Source organism: Crocodylus siamensis, chromosome 4 (genome assembly GCF_052110815.1).
Source record: "Crocodylus siamensis isolate JL-2025a chromosome 4, ASM5211081v1, whole genome shotgun sequence".
Classification (NCBI taxonomy): domain Eukaryota; kingdom Metazoa; phylum Chordata; order Crocodylia; family Crocodylidae; genus Crocodylus; species Crocodylus siamensis.
The window spans coordinates 238769924-238789892 of NC_143398.1; the positions used below are offsets into that span (position 1 = coordinate 238769924).

General features: G+C 44.6%; 1 protein-coding gene across 4 annotated transcripts in view; it reads left to right on the forward strand.

The window, feature by feature from the left end:
• ADCY5 (adenylate cyclase 5) overlaps nt 1–19969 on the forward strand; it is a 317188-nt gene that overhangs the window by 249348 nt on the left and 47871 nt on the right. For all 4 annotated transcript variants that reach the window (XM_090045991.1, XM_090045993.1, XM_090045992.1 and 1 more), the window contains exon 8: nt 7446–7586. In XM_090045991.1, the coding sequence (XP_089902117.1) occupies nt 7446–7586 (141 nt within the window). The remainder of the gene's footprint in view (nt 1–7445; nt 7587–19969) is intronic.

The following is a 19969-nucleotide window of genomic DNA, read 5'->3' on the forward strand; positions in this document are numbered from 1 at the left end:
CAGGGAGCTGATAACAGTGTTTATCTCCCCATTAGCAAAACAGTAGCCTCCCTCCATTAGTTCAAACTCTTCTTAAACAGCTTACCAGCTGACCTGTTGATTAGCTCCCAAAAGCCCTAAGCAGTCACTGTTCTGTCTGCCGGTCCCTGTGAAATTGGAGACACGCGCACAGATGCCTCTCGGCATTAGCTAGAATACCACATAACCTAGGGTCCGTGGGGCTGGGGGCTGTGCTATGGGAGGGAGGGATCCTTGCTTGAGCAGTGAGGGGGGGTGGGTAGGACAAGAGGAAGCCAGCTCTGCCTGCTGTCTCTGCGGGAGCCCTGGGCAGGGAGCAGAGGGGAGGAGCCAGCCCTGCTGTGGAGTAGAGAGGCCCACCCAGCCCAGAGAGCATGCTGGGATGCTGCATGAGTCTGGTTTATTTTAAACCAGCCAGGAGTCTGGGACAGGCATTACATAAACTGGTCTGGGCCAAATCACTTAAGTCTGATACTATATTCAACCAGGTTTATCTCAAACAGATTTCAGCCATTTTCCAACTGGGTTACGAGCACTGAACATCTGTTCTGTTACAGGTTTAAACCAGTTTCTGATCACTTGCACCAATTTATATGTAATGTTTGGCCCTAGCCCAGGTATACAAAGCCAGCAAAAATGTTTGTTTTTCCTTTAATCTCTGTCGAAAACTGTAAAAGTAGATGTTTCTTGTAATAAGAGCAGGTATGATTCCTCAACACATTTAAAACTGGATTTAAAAAAGGGTGGGGAGAAAATCAGGAGGCATTACTTTATGGTTAGGGCTGCCAGGGTCTGGAATGGGCTCCTAAGGGAGGTGGTGCTCTTCCCTACCTTGGGGGACTTCAAGAGGAGGTTGGATAGATATCTGGCTGGGATATCATGATACCAGCACTCGTTCCTGCCCAGGGCAGGGGGTCGGACTTGATGATCTGTTCAGGTCCCTTCCGACCCTAGAAACTATGAAACATTGTATTCGGAAGGAAAAGCTGATGCTGGCCTTTTAAGTCTGTAATAAGCCAAGCACATTCTGGTTATGAGAGAGGAAAACAACTTTCATTCTTTTCTAAATAGTGTTCAAGAACGCTGTGCAGCTGAACAAACAGAACAGTCGTTGCAATGTTGTGCATGCGACTCTTCTAAAACCACCATCAGTCTAGTGCCACGATTCTTCGATTTAATGAGCTTCATCACAACTCGTCTGGGTTTTGTTCCCCTAGGTTTAGCTGTGTGATGGCACTGATCATATATTGCTGTCAGAAATGCAGTTCCTATGCTAACAGGACATGAGGACATTTAAGGAGCAGGGTACAGCTAAGTTAGGAATGCATAGCCCGGGCCGTATGTTTCAGTGCTGAAAACGCATCACTCAGTCCTTAAAAATCCTTTTCTAAAGGATCCTTAATCCTGTAGAGTAAGAGACTCTGGGCTGGGGAATTATAATTGTTCACCCTAGGATGGTCTTTGCTGTTTCTGTCATTTTGCATCGAGAGGGTCCAGAAGAGGACCACTCACATGATCAGGGGGCAGCAGGGCAGGCCCTACGAGGACAGGGTACGGGACCTGAACCTGTTCAGCCTCCACAAGAGAAGGCTGAGGGGGGATCTAGTGGCCTGTTATAAACCAGTCAGGGGGGACCAGCAGGCACTGGGGTAGTCCCTGTTCCCCCAAGCACCGCCAGGAGTGACCAGGAATAACGGGCACAAGCTGGCAGAGGGTAGGTTTAGGTTAGATATCAGGAGGCGCTACTTCACTGTCAGGGACGCTAGGGTCCGGAACCAACTTCCAAGAGAAGTGGTGCTGGCCCCTACCCTGGGGGTGTTTAAGAGGAGGTTGGATGAATATCTTGCTGGGGTCATTTGACCCCAGTATTATTTCCTGCCATGGCAGGGGGTCAGACTAGATGATCTACTCGGGTCCCTTCCGGCCCTAGAAACTATGAAACTATGAATTATTATAGTCCCGTGAGTGGGAAATGGTGATAAAAATGAAAATGCCATAAAATCCCCTATGAGGAGAAGCCTGGGACCTGAATCTGTTCAGCCTCCGCAAGAGAAGGCTGAGGGGGGATCTTGTGGCCTGTTACAAACTAGTCAGGGGGGATCAGCAGGCATTGGGGAGTCCCTGTTCTCCCGAGCACCGCCAGGAGTGACCAGGAGTAATGTCACAAGCTGGCAAAGAGCAGGTTTAGGCTAGATATCCAGACCTAAGATTCACCACCAGCCCAGTTTTTGAAAAATTCCCACACCATCTTTTGGAGTTGATCTGAATTAAATTTGAAAAATCTCATTTCTATCTGAAACTTTTTCACCTCCTGTTATTATAATTAAGATCCCAGATTAGTAGAAATCAAAAAAAATCTTCAGAATTTTCCCAGATTGCTTATGCATTGAAGAGCAGGTTGTGCATAGTCGCTCTCCCTGTACAGTCAATTCATGAGGATGAAAAAAACTCACTGAATTGATCCATAAACATTTACTGAGAAATAGAAAAGCACTTAATTTTTAAAGCAGCTTCTCAAATGAGAACATACCATTCAGAGTGTTCTGTCAAAAACCCAGATTTCAGAAATTAATCAATTTGAAAAAAAAATCAAGGTGGACAAGTTCTTTTTCAATCAGTGTTACAATTAGCAGCTACGTCCGCTAGTCTAGTATAAGGTTCTGTAAAAGTACAATCTTAGCGAAAGCAAAATTTGCCGCCAGAGGGTTTGACTGAAAAACTTTGCCCCACACTATTTTGTATCTGAGTGCAAATGCCACTAAAGACATGGCTTAAAATCCAGAATAAGCCATTGTAAGGGGGAAAACACTACCAGGGTTCTCTCCATTTTTTATTATGTTAATAACAGTGAGGTCATGGTTATAAATTAACTTCAGAGGTATGTGTTAACCAGTTTCTCCTGGCTTTGCTTCAACCCATATCCATCAATAAGCATGCATCTACCCTACAAGGTCTTTTATTCTCTTCAAGCAGTTGACATAAAATAAATGTAGTTGATGGCTACCTGGCCTTAATTGAAACCAGAGGCAAGTGGACAGTTTACTGATTAGCTGAGATGACTTATTTTATCTGCTTGAGTTTTGGTTCTAAAACTTTGCTTATAACCAGGGATCCTGGTTTTCTCTGATTTTAAAAAATCCCCAATTTTTGGTTAAAAACAGGAACACCAAATCCACATTTTTCCATGATTAAAATGAAATGACACTATATATATGCATATATTACTGGTGTTTCATTTAACTAACAGAAAAATGTGGAATTGGGGTTACTTTTTCTTAACCGAAAAGTAGGGATTTTTTTAAATGAGAGAAACCCTTGCTTATAACTGAGCTTACTAAGGCTCACTTCCTACTGAAATATTTTTAACCGTTCGGGAAAACTTGTTGCATATATCTTTTTTTTTTTTTTTTTTTTTTTAAATCTAAATCATCTATTGATATAAAGGCATTCATAACGTAACCACATAGCTCTCTGTTTATAGGTCCCCGATTAATTTTAGTAGCTGGCCGCTTTGATTGCTATTGCTGAAAAACCTCTGTCTAAGCTGTAATAAAATGTACAGGCAATGTCACTCTTATTATCTGGAGCAATATATATATTTGGCTGTAAATTGCTAGTCTGTGGTTCTGGCATCAGATGATATATCAGTTCCATAACAAAAGGGAATGAATGCATCCAGAGCCCCACAAATGATTATGCAGATAGAAAAACCAAGAAGTGCCGTGACTTTTCTTTCTTGAAACAATAAGTGTCACAGCATACTTGTGTATTTTTAGAAAATCCAGCTCTCTTGGAGGTTATCCAGTGTTCCTCTAATGATTGCTAATGTGGAGTTCATGGGGCACAAAGTGTTCACTTTTCCAGCTCTCATAAATTGAAAGCTGCTAGTTTAATGGAGGTAAGGAGCAAGAGTGATTAGTCATAAGGTTTGTTTTCTCCCCACTTGACTTTTGTGGCTTTAGCAGTCAAAACCTGCCACCCCTCGCTCTCTATTTGGCGATGGCATACAATTTCCTTCACATTTTGCAACAGAGCTGAGAGTAGCGCTTTTGTGGCCAAGGGTATAGGGTCTAAAGCAGTTCCTCGGTATTACCCTAGCGCATTGGAGCCCTCAAATGCGGCCTCAGGCTTTAATGACCACGAGTAGTTCCTTTCCAACAGCTATTAAAGATGTCCGCTGCAACCACCTGCCAGTCAGCACCGATGTCGGGATTCCCAGCAGTCCAACAGACACGAGGACAAGAACTGTCCGCTCGCACGTTGGGCATAACCCCTCCCCAGTCAGCGCTCTCCAGTGTTGTGTTGGAGAGCATTTCCTCTGTGACTCTCTCCCCCCTAGGTAGATATCTTCATTTCCCATGAATGCCAATGTGGCAGCTTTCCCCTGTTTATTACATAATGCTTTTATTTCTTCATTTTTTTTCAGTGAAGCACAGCAGTTTAACTCCCTGGTTACTATGGCTACAGTACAAGTTTTGTGAGGTCGGCAGCTACTGTAGTGAATGCATAGGCAACCACAAACTACTAAGGACAGGGGAATTTATGGCGAGAAATAGGGACCAACCTACATTATTATTCAAAACTTAAGTTGAACCAGACTCAGTGAGATTGAGGGAAAAAATGCGGTTTGCTCTTTAAGTTGTTCTGATATTTGAGCACTTTTGTGGTTTTAACCAGCTGCGAGATCCAAGATAATCAACCAACTACTTTAGCCTGTTCTGCTGGTTCTACTTGGCTAGGAAATCTACTGAGAAAGAAGTCAATTGTACAAGCTAATAAGCAGCCGCATTTTTGGGTAAGTGTTCCAGCTGAACTCCCAAGCTTTTCAGGGTTTGCCTGTCTCCACAGAAGTTTATGGGAACTGCTACCCTTTTGGCTTTTTTTTAAGCCTACATACAGGCTCTGCTGAACATACCTTCTTTTGCAGTCCATGCCTGAATGAAGGCTTCTGGATTTGACCTTGCACAAGTCACTTGCAGATCTGTTAGAACAGGTGCTCAGGAAAGGTCAGAGAAAATCCTGTATGGGGGGAAAAAAAGCAATTCTGTGCATTAGTTAGAAAACACATTCAAAGGAAACAACTCAGAATACTATTCTCTTGCTTTGCTACACTAGGTGCTTCTTTATTTAGTGTTGATGAGATGAGTGAGGTCTTTAATCGGGCACACCTGAAGCGTAGACCAGAATCAGATTTCAAAGTTATCTCCTACTGCCAAAGCAAGTGTCCCTGAGATATCAGAGAAGGTTTGGTCAGAGACCTAACTTACGGCTGATGTTGAAAAGGAGAAAATGCCTTTCATCACACTGTGCAGTATTGTTATTCCTATCACTTATACAGTGACAGGGGCAAATCCAAGGGAGTGGGGTGCATGGGTGCCTTTGATTCCTACGCCACTGAAAATTAAAAGCCACCTGCCTCGCAGTGGCAGCAGCATTTCTACTCAGGCAGGGCTCAGGGAGTCATCTGACTTCATTGCTCAGTATAATCTACCTAATCCCTTCTAAACTCCTCATTCCATGGTGTTAATGAACCCCCCCCCCTTTTAATGGTCTTGATGCTATACTAATACTGTTCTGCTGTTTGTTAGCTGCTCCTGGCAAAGAAGCACCTGTTCCACAGTCTTCCAGATTTGTTTTTTAACTCATTCCATTGATGTTGTATTTATTTTTACTCCTTAAACTGAAGAATATAGCCCTAGGCCCTAGCACATCGGTAAAGCTTCCGGTTTATTTTAAATTATTTTTATAGTTTAAATGTGTGGGGGGTTTTGTATGTAATGGTGTACACCTCACCATCTGCACCCCCTCCTTTCAAAACACTAAATCCACCCATGTACAGTGAAGTACTTGGCAAGCTTTAAGTATTCCTTATGTCTCCTGTGGGAAACAACCCTTGGGAAACTGAAATGGAGGAAGTGATCTGCTCAAAACTTCAGAGGAAAGCAGTGTCACAACCAGAATTAAAACCTGGTTTCTGTTCTACTACTCCTCTGTTTGTCCTTTCAAGAGTAAATGCACTGCTTCATGTTGCAAGACATTCCCAGCAGAGCCTCTCAACCTAAAACTACAGCTCGGCGTCTAACTTCAAGCTTGTTTGGTAATAACTTCTTCATTGGGCCAACTATATAGTTGGAACATGTTTTAGACAAAATGCCCCCCTGAGATACCTACCCAGTTTCTATGTCAGTGCTTCCCAGACTTCCTCAGCATGACCCTTCCTCAGCATGGCCCCTCACTCCCAACCCGCAGCCCCCTGCCCATCCCAGCAGCGCCCAAGCCCCAGTTGCCACCCACAGAAGGCTGAGGCTGCTGCACCCAGAGCCTGGCTTCCTCCCTCGCCCACGGGCAGCGCTTCCAAAGCAGAGCCCATGGGCGGGAGAGGATGCGGGCTGCCTGCTGCAGGCCTGGGGCTTCCCATCCTGCTGCCCTCTTCCTGGGGAGCTCCTTGACCCAGTGGGCAGGCCCCGGTGTGGGAGGAAGGGAGCACTGTACCACCGTGGCTGCCAAGCTGAGATGCCCCCTGCTTATCTGGCAGCAGTTGGGTACAACTCTGGGTACAACTCAGCACCGCCACAGCTGCCATGCCTCACTTTGGTGGCCATGGTGGTGCAGCACTCCCTCCTACAATGGGTCCCACCCGCTGGGCCACAGAGATGGCTTCTGGCCAGAGGTGGTCCAGCCTGGCTGCGGCCCTGCACCCTGTTGTGTGTGCAGAAATCTCAGGGGGCACATTTATCGCAACCCCATCCACTAATGTTGTGAGCCCATCTGGGGTCGCAACCCACAGTTTGGGAACTTCTGTTCTGCATGCTCTTTAAGGTGACTCAGTATTTTGTTGCCATCAAATCAGGGGGTGAAAAGATTTATTAGTAGGGACCTACCGAATTCACAATTGTGCGATTTTTGCAGAAGCCGTGAATTTGTACAGGCTCTGTAAAAAATGGCAGGCTCTGCAATTTTGGCTGGTTCACAGCAAAAAGGGAAAAAAATTAAAAACGTAGTGGCCAGCAGAGAGTTTTGGAGCACAGGAGGGAAGGGGCAGAGAGGAGGAGGGGGTGCGATGGGGTGGGGCTGCTCACAGCAGGAGGCATGGAGCCTGCCTGCAGCCTCTGTGCCTCCTGCTGAGAGCAGCACTGCCCTGCCCACCCCCAGTCTTGTTCCCTGCAAAATTGGCCACCCATCTCCTTGAAGTGACCCCTACTTATAAGCCACCTTTGCAAAATTGTCCCTGTATACTTGCAAGGGCAGGAAATAAAAAGTTAAGTAAATGAACGATTAGATGCATGGTGCTAATAGTAACCATCCATTAAAGTGAACAATGGATGAGCTAACACAAGTCATAAATGACCAGAAATGGAAGGGTGTGAAGAATGACTGCCATGTTAATGATTCAGATATATTCTGCAATTCTCTTGTCTTTGTTGTAGAAAGATGAGAAAGCGACGATTGCCAAGATGAACCGACAGCGCGCCAATTCCATCAGCCACAACCCACCACACTGGGGAGTAGATCGCCCGTTTTACAACCATCTCGGTACTCATCAAGTTTCCAAGGAGATGAAGAGAATGGTAAAGATGTTTTGCTTTATGGAATATGTAATGTTACTGTTATGTGTATAGTAACGTGGGAAAGTATGGTGCCTTGCTGAATAGTAGTAAATGGTCTGTGCAGCCCCAGGGAGTTTATGATCTACGGGCCTGTCCTATGCACACTTTCTTTTGGGCGTGGTGAATTTTACTTCTAAAATAAAAGGACCTTGCACAGTAGTAATTGGTACCTGTGGGCACAAGAATGTGTGGGATCAGGCCCTAGGGCACTTACACACATGCAGCGAGTCCGCCCTGACTTGCCGGCAATCCAGCGTGTAGGAACAGACTCAATTAAATGATTAACTGAGTCTGCTGGAGGACATAATTGATGTGCCTGGCGCCGCATTGGGTACAGTTGTACAAGTGGCACAGCATGTGTTAGAGCTGAGAAAATGGCGGGCACTGTGCTTGGAACTAAAACACATTCAGTGTGCTTTAGTTCAAAGTGCACCACCACTGTTTTCTCAGCACTGAAATATGCTGGCCGCTTATACACCTGCACCCGATTCAGCACCAGGCACTTTTAATTATTGCAAATCGCTGATTAAAAGCGCCCAGCTCTGTATCAGGAACACATGTGAAACTTCAACAGGTTGGGCAAGATGGGTATGCGTTCTACTGACTACATCTAGAAATTAAGTACTGAAAATGTAGAAAAGGGCAGTTTCCACCCCCCCCCCCCCCCCGCCAGTCTCTTACGTAGTTTAATACAGGGGTTGGCAACATTTTTGGCCAGTGCCAAAATCACCCCAACCTCCACCCACACTTCGACTTGGCATACCAGAGATGGGGGACGTGCAGGGCTGCAGGTGCTGCATGCATACCTCTGGATGGATGGCAAGGGACAGGTCAAGGTTGCGCTGCCCTAGCCCCTTCCATGCCATGTGCTACAAGCTACATGTGTACCCGCCGCCACGGAAAGTAGCCTCCTGGCTACTTTGCATAGCTGGCCCAGGCTCTAGGCAGCTGTGGCAGGTGGCTGGAAGGCTGCAAACAGCTGTGGCAGGTTCTGCAGCCCCAGCACTGGCTCCGTGGCAGCTGTGCATGCGCTGCTGGGTGGGCGGCGGAGGAGCCAGGGTTGCGCTGCCCCAGCCTCTTCCCTGCTGTGTGCTGTGAGCCATGTGTGCACCTGCGCCACCCTGGAGCTGGTGCTGGGGCTCCGGAGGCCAGCGCAGCCATTTGCAACCTCCTGGCGGCCTCCTGGCTGCCTGTCCCAGGCTCTGGGCAGCTGTAGCAGACAGCTGCAAGCAGCTGTGCCCAGCTCTGCAGCCCTAGCACTGGCTCCATGGCGGTGGCAGCTGCACACATGCTTCTGGGCAGATGGTAGGGGAAGAGCCAGGGTTGTGCTGCCCCAGGCCCCTTCCCAGCCATGTGCCCAGAGGTGCACGCATAGCTGCTGCAGTCACAAAACTGGTGCCAGGGTTGCGGAGCCCCATGCAGCTCTTTGTAGCCTCCCGGCTGCAGCCAACCCAGATTCTGGGCATATGCTGGAAGAAGCAGTCCAGTGTCTGGGTCGGCTGTGGTGTGCCGAGGAAAGTGGCCTTCCATGCCATGCGCTGGCACGTGTGCTGGGGGTTTGCCGATCCCTGGTTTAATACCTGCCGATTTTTTTTCTCAGTTTCGTTGCTATGGGTCAGTTCTGTACACCTCCAGGAAGGAAAGTTATGCCTTCAAGCTCATTGGTCTCCAGAGTCCCTGCTAAATGGAGCCCTTAAGACTTTTAACTCTCCCAAGGAAATGTGGGAGGTATGTCCCTGGTATCATTAAGATTGCTATGTGTCTACCTACCTCTTAGGGATACACTCCAAAGCATACAAAATACTTGACCTATGGTAACGTGCTGTCCTCTATTTTCTTCCCTTCCTTTCTTCTAATTGAAACTCAGTATCTAGTTGGTTGCTAACTCAACTTCTCAACAGAACAATGCTGCTTGTAGGTCGTTTGAGAGCAGTCCTTATGACTTATTTCAGGCGAGGGTAGAGATGTGATCTTTATTTCCCTGGGTTCCTGAAAGAAAGATGATGAGGGGGAAAGAGAATATTTTATTTTAATAGGCAATTCATAATAATAATACTTAGCATTATCATAGTAATTTACAACATCAAATTGCTTTGTGAGCATTAGTTAATTACTCTTTAATGAAGCTTTTTAAAAGAAATGAATTTCTTTTAAGTATTCTACCTATCTTGTTAATTTAGGGCAAAATTAAAATTGTGCTTCAGTTAAGCATGCGTACGTCTCTCAGATTATGGGTAATGCCCCAATCATTTGGGAACTGCAAATTATATACAGTTAACCACTTTGTATATGCAGTATGTGGCTGCATTGCCAACTCAGAACTCATTTTTGAAACTGCGGTGCATGCTGAATTATTGGAGAATTAATGTTTCCTCCATAGCATGACTGAGTATGATTGAGGGCCTCTGTTTCTACAGTGATTCATCATGCTGTACTGGAATTGCATGTAAAAAAACTATATTAAAAAACCATCACTGACAATGCATCAAACACCCCAAAATAAAGAAATGCCCTAAGTAAGTGTGTCTGGCCTAGACTTTACAGGAAAAGCATGCTTGAGCTCTAGATAGGAGAAGCCTACTCTGTTGCTCTGTGGAATTGAGTGGGCCCAGCCTTGTCACATGGAGAAGTTGGCAGCAGCTTGATCATGCTTGGTGGCCAACAGATCTGCAGGGTTTTAGTGGCTTGGGTCTAAGTTTCTACTGAGCCAAGTGCAGACGGCAATTTTTCAGAGCTTTATAACTCCACTTGAGTTAGGCAGGTTTTCACCAGGAGAGCAAGTGGCACCTGGCCATTTCTTACCATACTTCAAGTCCCTGGTCCAGAGCAAGAGGACACTAGACCTGTTGAGAGGCTCACCAGATTTCCTCATTGTAGGCCTGTTGTATTGTGTTCTTCCTTATTTTTGCTCCCAGAAATAGCTGAGTCCTTTGCCTGAAATATTCTAGTTGCAAGTGAAAAAAGTTTTGAAACCAAGAGTGTTTGGCATGATACTAAGCAACTGAAAACAGGGTCTTATACTGAAAAGGCATCTTAAATGTATCACAGTGCTGTTCAGCCTGTCTTTACATTTCACTTCAGAGTATGCAAGCTTAATTTGTTCATATTGACGTCATAATATTGTTTTGTACAGGGAATACTCCTTTCGCAAACTGTTCAGATGCAATTCCACAAAGTAGGCATATGAACTGAGCATCTTATTATGTTGGCTTTTCAATAGTGGGGACACAATAGGCATGACATTATTAGAGGATCTTAATCAAGCTAGTGTGTAATTATTATGCAATTTTTTCTGGATTGGCTTTTAAAGGGTTCTTGCAGCCTGTTCAGAAACAAGGAGTGAGCATGCCAAGTGCTATTATGCTTCATGTTGTTAATTACAGTTTGCCATGTCTAGCTCGGTGTTCAGATGGAAAAACATAATTATTTATTGAAATATCAAGCTGGGATTGAAAAACTTCACTGCCTGTTGCTTGTGGGTGGAGGAGATTTCTGGGAATGAGAGAAGATGGTGTGAATTTCTTATTCCTTTTCACAGCTTCCTACCTGTCCTTGCATTAGTAGATACCTTCTAGAAAGTCTGCAGCTCTGAAATGCTTCCCTGGGTACTCATTTTTGTTGCCTATAGTAACAATACTTCTTGGTTACACTGATGGAAAAGGTTAATTTCAGAGGTTGCCACCATCTGCAGCTGCATGTCAGACTCACTCCTCAACACCGGTTTGAATCTGACTCATTTATTTGTGCAGTGTTATTCTCTGTATGTTTTTGTTTCCTTCACTATTGCTTTTACATAATATTTTCCTGGTAACATTTTTTTATCAGATGCTATAGTCAAAACTGTAACTTGAGTTGCTCCATAGGGAATTGCATTTGAATGTCTCCAAAGCAGGTATTTTATTGTTTCAATCACAGGCAGAATTTTCCCTGTCCATTGCCAGTTTTTTTTCTGCAACTTCTTCAGTTACTACTTTTTTTTTTTTTTTTTTTGGTTTGTACATGCAATGTGGCCAGTCCAGTAATGTGTGCATTATAATATAATGGCTGCAAAATATATGTTTATGTTTATTATGTGTATGCTATATATATGTATACGCAGAGTCCAGTTTGCTGTGCTCGCAAGCAACCATGTAATAAAGTATTTCTTCAGAAGGAGCCATAAGAGTATCCACTCTGGCTTGTATCGCACACCAATCCACAAAGCACCTGGTTTAAAAAAAAACTAAACTTTACACTGTGCCCCAGCAAGAACGCAGAAGACAAAGACACCATCAGTACCTTTTCCAGTCCAAAAGCCGGCAGTTTATTAGGTAAAATATGCTGAGGTGATCCTAAGAAGTGGACACTAGTTACTGCTGAGCTGACTCGGAGGCAATTCCTTCCCAACCCCAAATCTGATTACTGGTTTTTACCATAGGTATCCAGGCAAGGCCCAGTAGCCAGGCACCTGAGGGGTTTCTTGGTACCATATGCTATGGTGTGCTGGTACTCCTAACGGTTCATCTCTAGCCAGGGTCAATGTCCAGTGCTTAAAAAAAGAGCAGTAAAAGAAGAAAAAAGAAAAAAAAAAACACCCAGAAGCCAAACTATGTTTTAAAGGAGAGGGGCAAAAAGAAATCTTCCTCACTCTTAGAGGTTATTAGCAGAAACCTTAAAGCATGCAATTACCTAACATCTCCCAGAAATGCAAGCAATCCATATGGTGATCAGTATTCTTTATAGTATATCTCACACTGATAATTACTCCAAGAGTGCCCCCATCAGTTGTACTAACTCTTCTGTAAACTTATGCCCCATCTTGAAAGCAGTTCAGATTCTTTTCTTCCACATTGTTCCCAAACTTTATTCCTCTAATAGTAAAAAACCCCTTCTAATTTCCAGTTTAAATTTACTTGTAAACAGTTTTTACCTATTTATTTTTGTAGCAATATTGTCATTTAACCTAAATACCTCTTCTTTTTCCTTGATGTCCACTCCTTATTCATTCTAGTGGCCCTTATCTGCAGCTGTTCCAGTTTGAATTCAGTTTCTTTGAAAGCAGATGATCAAAACTGAACAGACCTTTCTAAGTGGGGCACCTGTGCTTTATGCAGTGGTACTAATGGGTCTGCATCATCTAAAACTACCTTGCTTATACCACCCTTGAGCTGCATTAGCTTTTACTGTCATCACACTGGGCATGTCTGCACAAGACGCTTAATGCACAGTAACCTAATAACACTGCATACTGGTCAAAAACTGTGCTAATACACCACCGTGCAGTGTTAGACTAGTGCACAGTCACAAAAGAACCATGCACTGGCAGTACTGTGCGGTGGTGCAAGTTAGTGCACGTTTAGTTAGTGCTCCATTAAGCAAGTACTAAACTAAACACACAGTAACTATTGGACATTAATGAATGTGTAGATGTGCCCACTGATAGCTTAAGATCATCCTATAATTAACCAGTTGCACCCAAGTCTCTCTGTTGTCTCCAACCTACTGTTTATAGCAGTTTCTTTTTGCTAGTCCCTTTGTGCATGACTGAACTTCATGCTGTTAAAATTCATACCATTTGTATTACTCCGTGCTCCAAAGTTGTATGATTCTTCCTACATGTTGATCTGATCCACCTCCATATTGACAACTTTGTGTCATCTGCAAATGTCCTAAGTACACGTGTAATTCTTACCCCAAATTCACAGATTAAACAGGATGTGTTTGCAGATACCTGAGAAATTCCATCTGTAATTTCTCTTGAATCTAATTTCCCTTTTAGTATAACCCACTGTGGTCTTTCTTTGCCATCTTGTAGTTACAGTATTAATCCCCATTTTCTCCATCTTAACCAATTTTCCTTGTGGCACATTATCAGAAACTTTGCTTAACTCTAGGTAGCTTAGGTCTGTTGCATTGCTTATATCCGAGAAGTTGATTATTCTCTCATAGACTCATTTGATGCAATGTTTCTCAGATAAAAGCATGTCACACTCTATCCCATTTTATGTTCTACATCCATGTTCTTGGTGCCTATGAAGGAGGAGGTAAAATAATTAAGCCGGGAACATGTTAAACTGAAGATCCAAAGGTCTCTGGTTCAGAAAAGATACATAACGAGACTGCAATATGGCACAAGAAGACCTGGGGATATAGCAGATCACCAGCTGAATGAGTAAACAGTGTAATACTGTTGTAAAACCAAAAAAAATCAATCAGTAATACATACCAGGATGTATTAGCAGCAGTTTTGTACGCAAGCCCCATAGGAAGTGATTCTTCCATGCTCTCTGGCATTGGCAAGGCCTCCCCTAGAGCACAGCATTCAGTTTTGGCCACTGTGGTTCAATATAGATAAGAACAAATTTGAAAGAACCCAGTGAAGAGCCACAACAATGAATAGAGGTCGAGCAAACTTGACGTGAGGAAAAGGTTAGAAGGGGCCGGTAATAAATCGTTCCCCTTCTGTAGGGGCAGAATGCAACAGGGGAAATTTAAGTTATATAATAGGAAGACATTTTTAGCTATTGGAGATTAGCATAGCAGCAAATCAAGGAAAGTCTGGGAAACAGATGCCATGAGAAGTACTTGCTTGCCCCTAAAAAAGGCAGCAGGCCAAAAAATAAGTCAGACTCTGCTTCTCTTTCTCCATTCATACACACTATAGTAAACCTCGTTCTGCCTCTTTTCCCTTAATGGATCTGTGGTAGTGCCTGCGATGCCACTGTCAGTGCAGTGTAGGGTTGTCTCATTCCTGCTAATAAGCCAAAGCAAATGAATTGGAAGACATCTGGACACGATCAGCATTGTGACTGTGTGGAAGACCAAATGAGCTGGAGCACACCAGCAGTGCTGCTTTCAGATGCTTTCTATTTTTGTTGCACTCTCAGCAACTTTGTCTTTCTTAAACGAGAGAAGCAGATCCAGCGGTGAATCAGTGTTGCTTTGTGGACATGCTTTCTTTTTCCGTTGTTTGGGATATACGCAACGGAATACAATCCCTGCTGTTCAGTGTTACACAGCCTCATATGTCTCAATGTTTGTTTCTCAGGTTTAATTCTTAATTGAAGGCAGCTAGTAGGAAAAGTCAAGAACTGACGCGCCCAACCCTTTTGCCCTGTGGGCTGGATGACCAGCTCCAGGTCAGTCTGCAGGCTGGATCTAGTTTTTGGGCCTGATCCGGCATGCAGGGCAGGTGCAGCAGGAGTCTGATCCCAGAAACAGCCTGCCTGGGACCTGAGTTCTCCATGCAAGGCTGACCTGGCTGGAGCAGATCCAGCCCTGTGGGGCTTTTGGTAGGGAAGAAACCACTGCTTCCCTGCTGCCAAATTTCCAGACCCATGGGGAACCCCATGTGCAGAATGACATAGCTCCTATGGGCTGGATCTGACCAGCAGGTTGAAAACCCCTGGTCTAGAATATAGAAAAGGGAATTGGAGATTGTCAAGGAATATAAATGGAAAAGGCAAATATTATTTTGGGAGGCAATGGTATGACTACCAGGGTTTGCACCTGAATAGATCATATGATAGAGCCTAAGGGCTCTTGGAGAGCTAGGACTTGACAAAGCAGAAGTCTGTTCAGCCTCTAGAAACCAACAGCATGAAGTGCATTGTGCCATCTGTGGAAGTGGTGGCATCAACTCCCAAGACTGCCATGTGCTTATGTTTCTCTTACACTGCCTGAAGTAAAACTGCCTCTCACTGGCAGCAGGAGAAGTCGTGCTTGAGTTAGAGATGGGTCCCTTTAAGCCCTTGTAGGCAAGACTAAGCCAGACTGATTGCCCACTGTCTCTGAAGTCCAAGCAGTTCCCCTTTGTTGCTTCCATTAGATAAACAGTTTCACATTAAGAAGTTTGGGAGTGAAAGCCATGTGGATGTGAGCGTGTGTGTGCATCCATAACAAATTCACAGTTCAGCCGATGTAAGCATTTAATTTGGCTCAGCTCAGGATTGTGCAAAAGCTATATAAAGCCTGGGTTTTGTCAGAGCTCAGCTGGGAAGCAGGCATGTGATGACTTGGGTGGCTTTTAAACCAAGACTTCACACTTTTTTTTTTTTTTTGCACATCCGTGGGTGGGTGAGATGTTAAAGTTGAGCAAACTGAGTGGGAAGACTTGCATGCTCCAGATTTCAACCCTGCATATGGGGCTCATAGCAAGCAGACCCCAGATCCATAGCTCCATAACAAGAACTTCAACTTCTAAAGATGTCCTAGGCCTCGTTCTACAAAAGGGAAGGGATGAGCAAGTCCTGAAAGTGTGCAGCACCCCTAATATCCAACTTGGCCTGTTGGGTTTTCTCAGAAGACATGCAGCATCTTGCCAGAATTGCCCTGGAGAGGCAGACTTTAGAGGTTTACTTCAATACAGTTACTGTTCTGTTGACTCAGTGCTATCACGTCCTGCTATGGTTATTTGGGTTTTGAGAGGTAGCTATGTTAGTCTGAAATCACTCAGAAGGCAGGGTAGAGATGCACCTTTATAGATATGCACCTTTATAGATGTAACTAAATAAGATATGTAGATATTTAGGTTTTGTAGGCGAATGGGGAACAAATTGGTTGTACAAAAATGAGGGTATCTCATTTTAATTTTGATTTAGCTATGTGCAAGTTTTATGTTTACTTCTGGAAATAATAGTGTGTTACTACATAACTGAAACAAAGCCCAATATGATTTCATGACCACTTAGAAGAGTTTACTAAAAGTTTAGAGTAGCAAACTTAAAAAAAAAAAAAAAAAAAAAGTATGTGTGTTGGGGTGGGTGGGAATAACAAGGTAAAAAGCAACATGTTTTGCCCTTAGTTATACTCATTTGACTTCTCCTGCTTGCATTTGGGTTTTTCCATGTATCCAAGAGCAAGGTGTACTTCCAAATATTTGATTTGGATTTCATATCCCAGTAAAACAGCACTTGCACAGCTGTGTAGCAGTTCAGCCATAAAACAAAATACCTTGTTTCTCGGATAGGGTTACTCAAACAGCTGTCTGCATATTGCACAAGAAAACGCAGCCAATTCCCAACACACCTTGTTTCCAAAGTGCCATTAAAATGGCAGACTCTCCCATAATTTTAATTTCCCTGAGAGAAGGTGGAGGGCTCAAAGGAATACATTCATGCTCATATTATTCTCACAAGTGGTTTTATTTCAATAACTCATTTTAAAGAGGTGTAAAAGGAGTTTGGCAAATTCTCCTCTCACACCAGTGCACCCTCATTGAAGGCACGGGGATTTGTTCTGTTGGTAAAAGCTCTTGTTAGAGTCAAATACATCATTACTGTCTTCTCTAGCAATCATCCATTAATCAAACCCTGTAAGAAGTCACACTGACATGAGTGGAGCTAGGCTGAGGTAGCTGAAAGGGGAACATGACCCTCTGTTTTATTTCAGAACATTTAACTCTTTTTGTAATATGATTAAATGTAATAGTAGGAAAATACTAGGCAGCCTAGTTTAGCTTAATTTTTCTGTGTTCTTATATTGCACACTATCACTCTGGTGTATAAACGGAGAGGAAATCTCTGAGCTAATTGCTCTAGTCTTTATAAATGGCTCTTTAGGAAGCTAGCATACCTTGAGAGAACCTCTTCCCAGTTGCACCAGTACAGTGGTATTAGTATGTCAGAGAGTGGACTGTGGCCTAGTACCTGTGACCCACGTTATTCTTCATGGCAGTGGCATTTAAAGAAACAATTAATCCCATATAGGTTAGCTGGGATAACATATCATAGTATAAAAGGGTCTTAAATGTAAAATTGTTTTTTCCGGTTGGTGAAGCACTGTAATCAGCCTGAATTATGGGGGGGGGGGGTTGTTTTGTTTTGTTTTTAATAGAATTAAAAAGCAGTCTTCCTTTTGCATATATTTAATATGCAGAAACCGATGCTCTGGATCTGCTTTTCGTAGATTATGTACTTCAGGGCATTACATGTTTCACAGAATCATAGAGAAGGGCTGGAAGGGATCTCTAGTGAGGCAGGATCATCCCTATCCAAACCATCCTATATAATCCATAATCTAAACTCTGCATAAAACTACTGTCAACCCTGACACAACACAGACCTAACACGAACCTGCCAAAGCTAAATCAGGGGAACCACGACAGCTAACATCCTGCTTCTATTAAATGTTTGCGGGAAAGGATCTATCCATTCTTGTTTTTGCTTGGAAATCTTGGGAGTACAGGAAGGCTGCTTCATGGCTCCAAATCATTTTACCTGTTAAACAAACCTGGCGTAAAATGCTCAGTATCCCACAACAGCATTGCTAAAACTAGTATTTACAGAATGCATCAAAAGCTTGACCTGTTCATACTCAGAAAAACTTCTGGGCCACATCCACATGGCTGTGGACATTTGGTCCCCTGGGGACAACTAGCAGCAGCACACCTTGTGCCGCCGCTGGTTGTCCCTGGGAAACGCCTGTGCCACATGCCCTCTGGCACATGCCAGGTTACCTCAGGTAGGGTAGGGGAGGCTGGGGCCAGCACTGGGCTGCCCCTGGCCGCCTTACCTGGCATCCTGGGGGTCTCCTGGTGCTGCAGCAGCAGCAATCCTGCTGCCCAGAGCCTGGCCAGCGGCCAGAGCGTGGCTCCGACCAGCCCAGCTCCGGTTTTGAGTGGCACATGCTGCTGCTACGTGCACTGCTCCACCTTTTTTTTTTTTTTTTTTTATGTGGGTTTTTTGACCCTAGGTATCCAAGTACGTGGCACTGCGGGGGTGTCTGCAGTGCTGCGTACCATGCGGCCGCGCTCGTCTGGACACACACTGATGTCAGCAGGAACTTTACACAGGGACTAAATCAGGGTAAAATTGTGACATTTAAGTAGAAATGAATTCCAGTTATTTTCCAGCGGGGTGTTGGATTTGAATGCTAGACTCTTAAGGGTGTTGAACCTTCTGGGAGGTTTGACCTGCTTCCCACAGATGCTTAGCAGCTGTGGCTGGCATTTAATGGGTGGAGCTGACTTAGAAATTGGGCTCAGCGTGTGTCTCATGTTTTTGGCACTGCAACTCTGAGGTGATTTGACAATAGATAACATTAAATTGTTGATTACTGTCGAGAGGAGAGAATTAAGGGTGGCAGAGAATTATGCTGAGCATTTGCCAAACCGTTGATGTGTCTGCCTTTTTCTCTGCCATTTGCCATCCCAATTATGGTAATTTTGTGCACAGATTAGACCTACCATTTTATACCTGTTTTGCTTCAGAATGCGGCCTTGAAATGATGGGAAATGAGTTGCAAATCCCTGCAAAATTAAGCATGCACGTAGCTCACACTCTGCAGAGGTGTTGCCTTGGGCTGAAAGAGAGCCCTAGTGACTCACGTTTGGCAGGTTGTCTTCATAACTGTCTCGGCAAGAGAGATATTTTTTCAGTGAAAAATTTCGTTTTTCAGAACGCAGATCTGTCATGGGGCCAGATCGATCCAGCAGCCTGGCTAGATTCACCCGGCAGCCAGAGATTAGGCATGCTAAAAGTCCTTTTTCAGGTATATAGGGAGCAAATTATAGGCACAGGGTGGTACAGGACAAACTAGGGCAATTGGTGACAGAGAGGGGGGACAAAACTGAGCTCTTCCATGAGTTTGTCGCATCTGAATTTCTAGACACAGACCAAGACAAATCTCCCAATTGGGCCGTACATAGACACAGCAGGGACACCAGCCCACTGACTGTTAGCACAGACTTAGTGAAGGGGCACTCGAGGGGCTGGATGTGTTCAAATCAGCGGGCCCGGATGAGCGTCATCCAAGGGTGCTGCAGGAACTGGCCGGTGTCACAGCAGATCCGCCGGCATGGCTGTCTGAGCACTCATGGCGCTCCAGGCAGGTGCCAGAGGACTGGAAAAGAGCCAGCGTGGTCCCCATTTTCAAGAACGGGAGGAGGGAGGAACCGGGAAACTATAGGTCAGTTAGTCTCACCTCTATCCTTGGGAAAACTCTGGAAAAAATCATTAAGGATCACATTTGTGGGAGCTCAGCAGGGGAAGTAATGCTGAAAGGAAAAAAGGAAATCAGCACAGGTTCACTGCAGGTAGATCCTGCCTGACTAACCTTGTTTCGTCTTATGACCAGGTCACAAAATGCTTAGACGCAGGAGTCGCGGTAGATGTCGTCTATCTAGACTTTAAGAAGGCCTTCGATACGGTATCTCATTCTGTTCTTGTAAATAAATTGGGAGGCGGTGATGCAGATGATTACGGGGCCAGGTGGTGGCAAATTGGCTTAGCGGTCGCACCCAGAGAGTGGTGGTGCACGGGTCGATATTGGCCTGGACCGATGTGGGCAGTGGGGTCCCCGGCTCGGTCCTTGCACCGGTGCTGTTCAGTGTCTTCATCGGTGACTTGGACGAGGGCGTGGAGAGC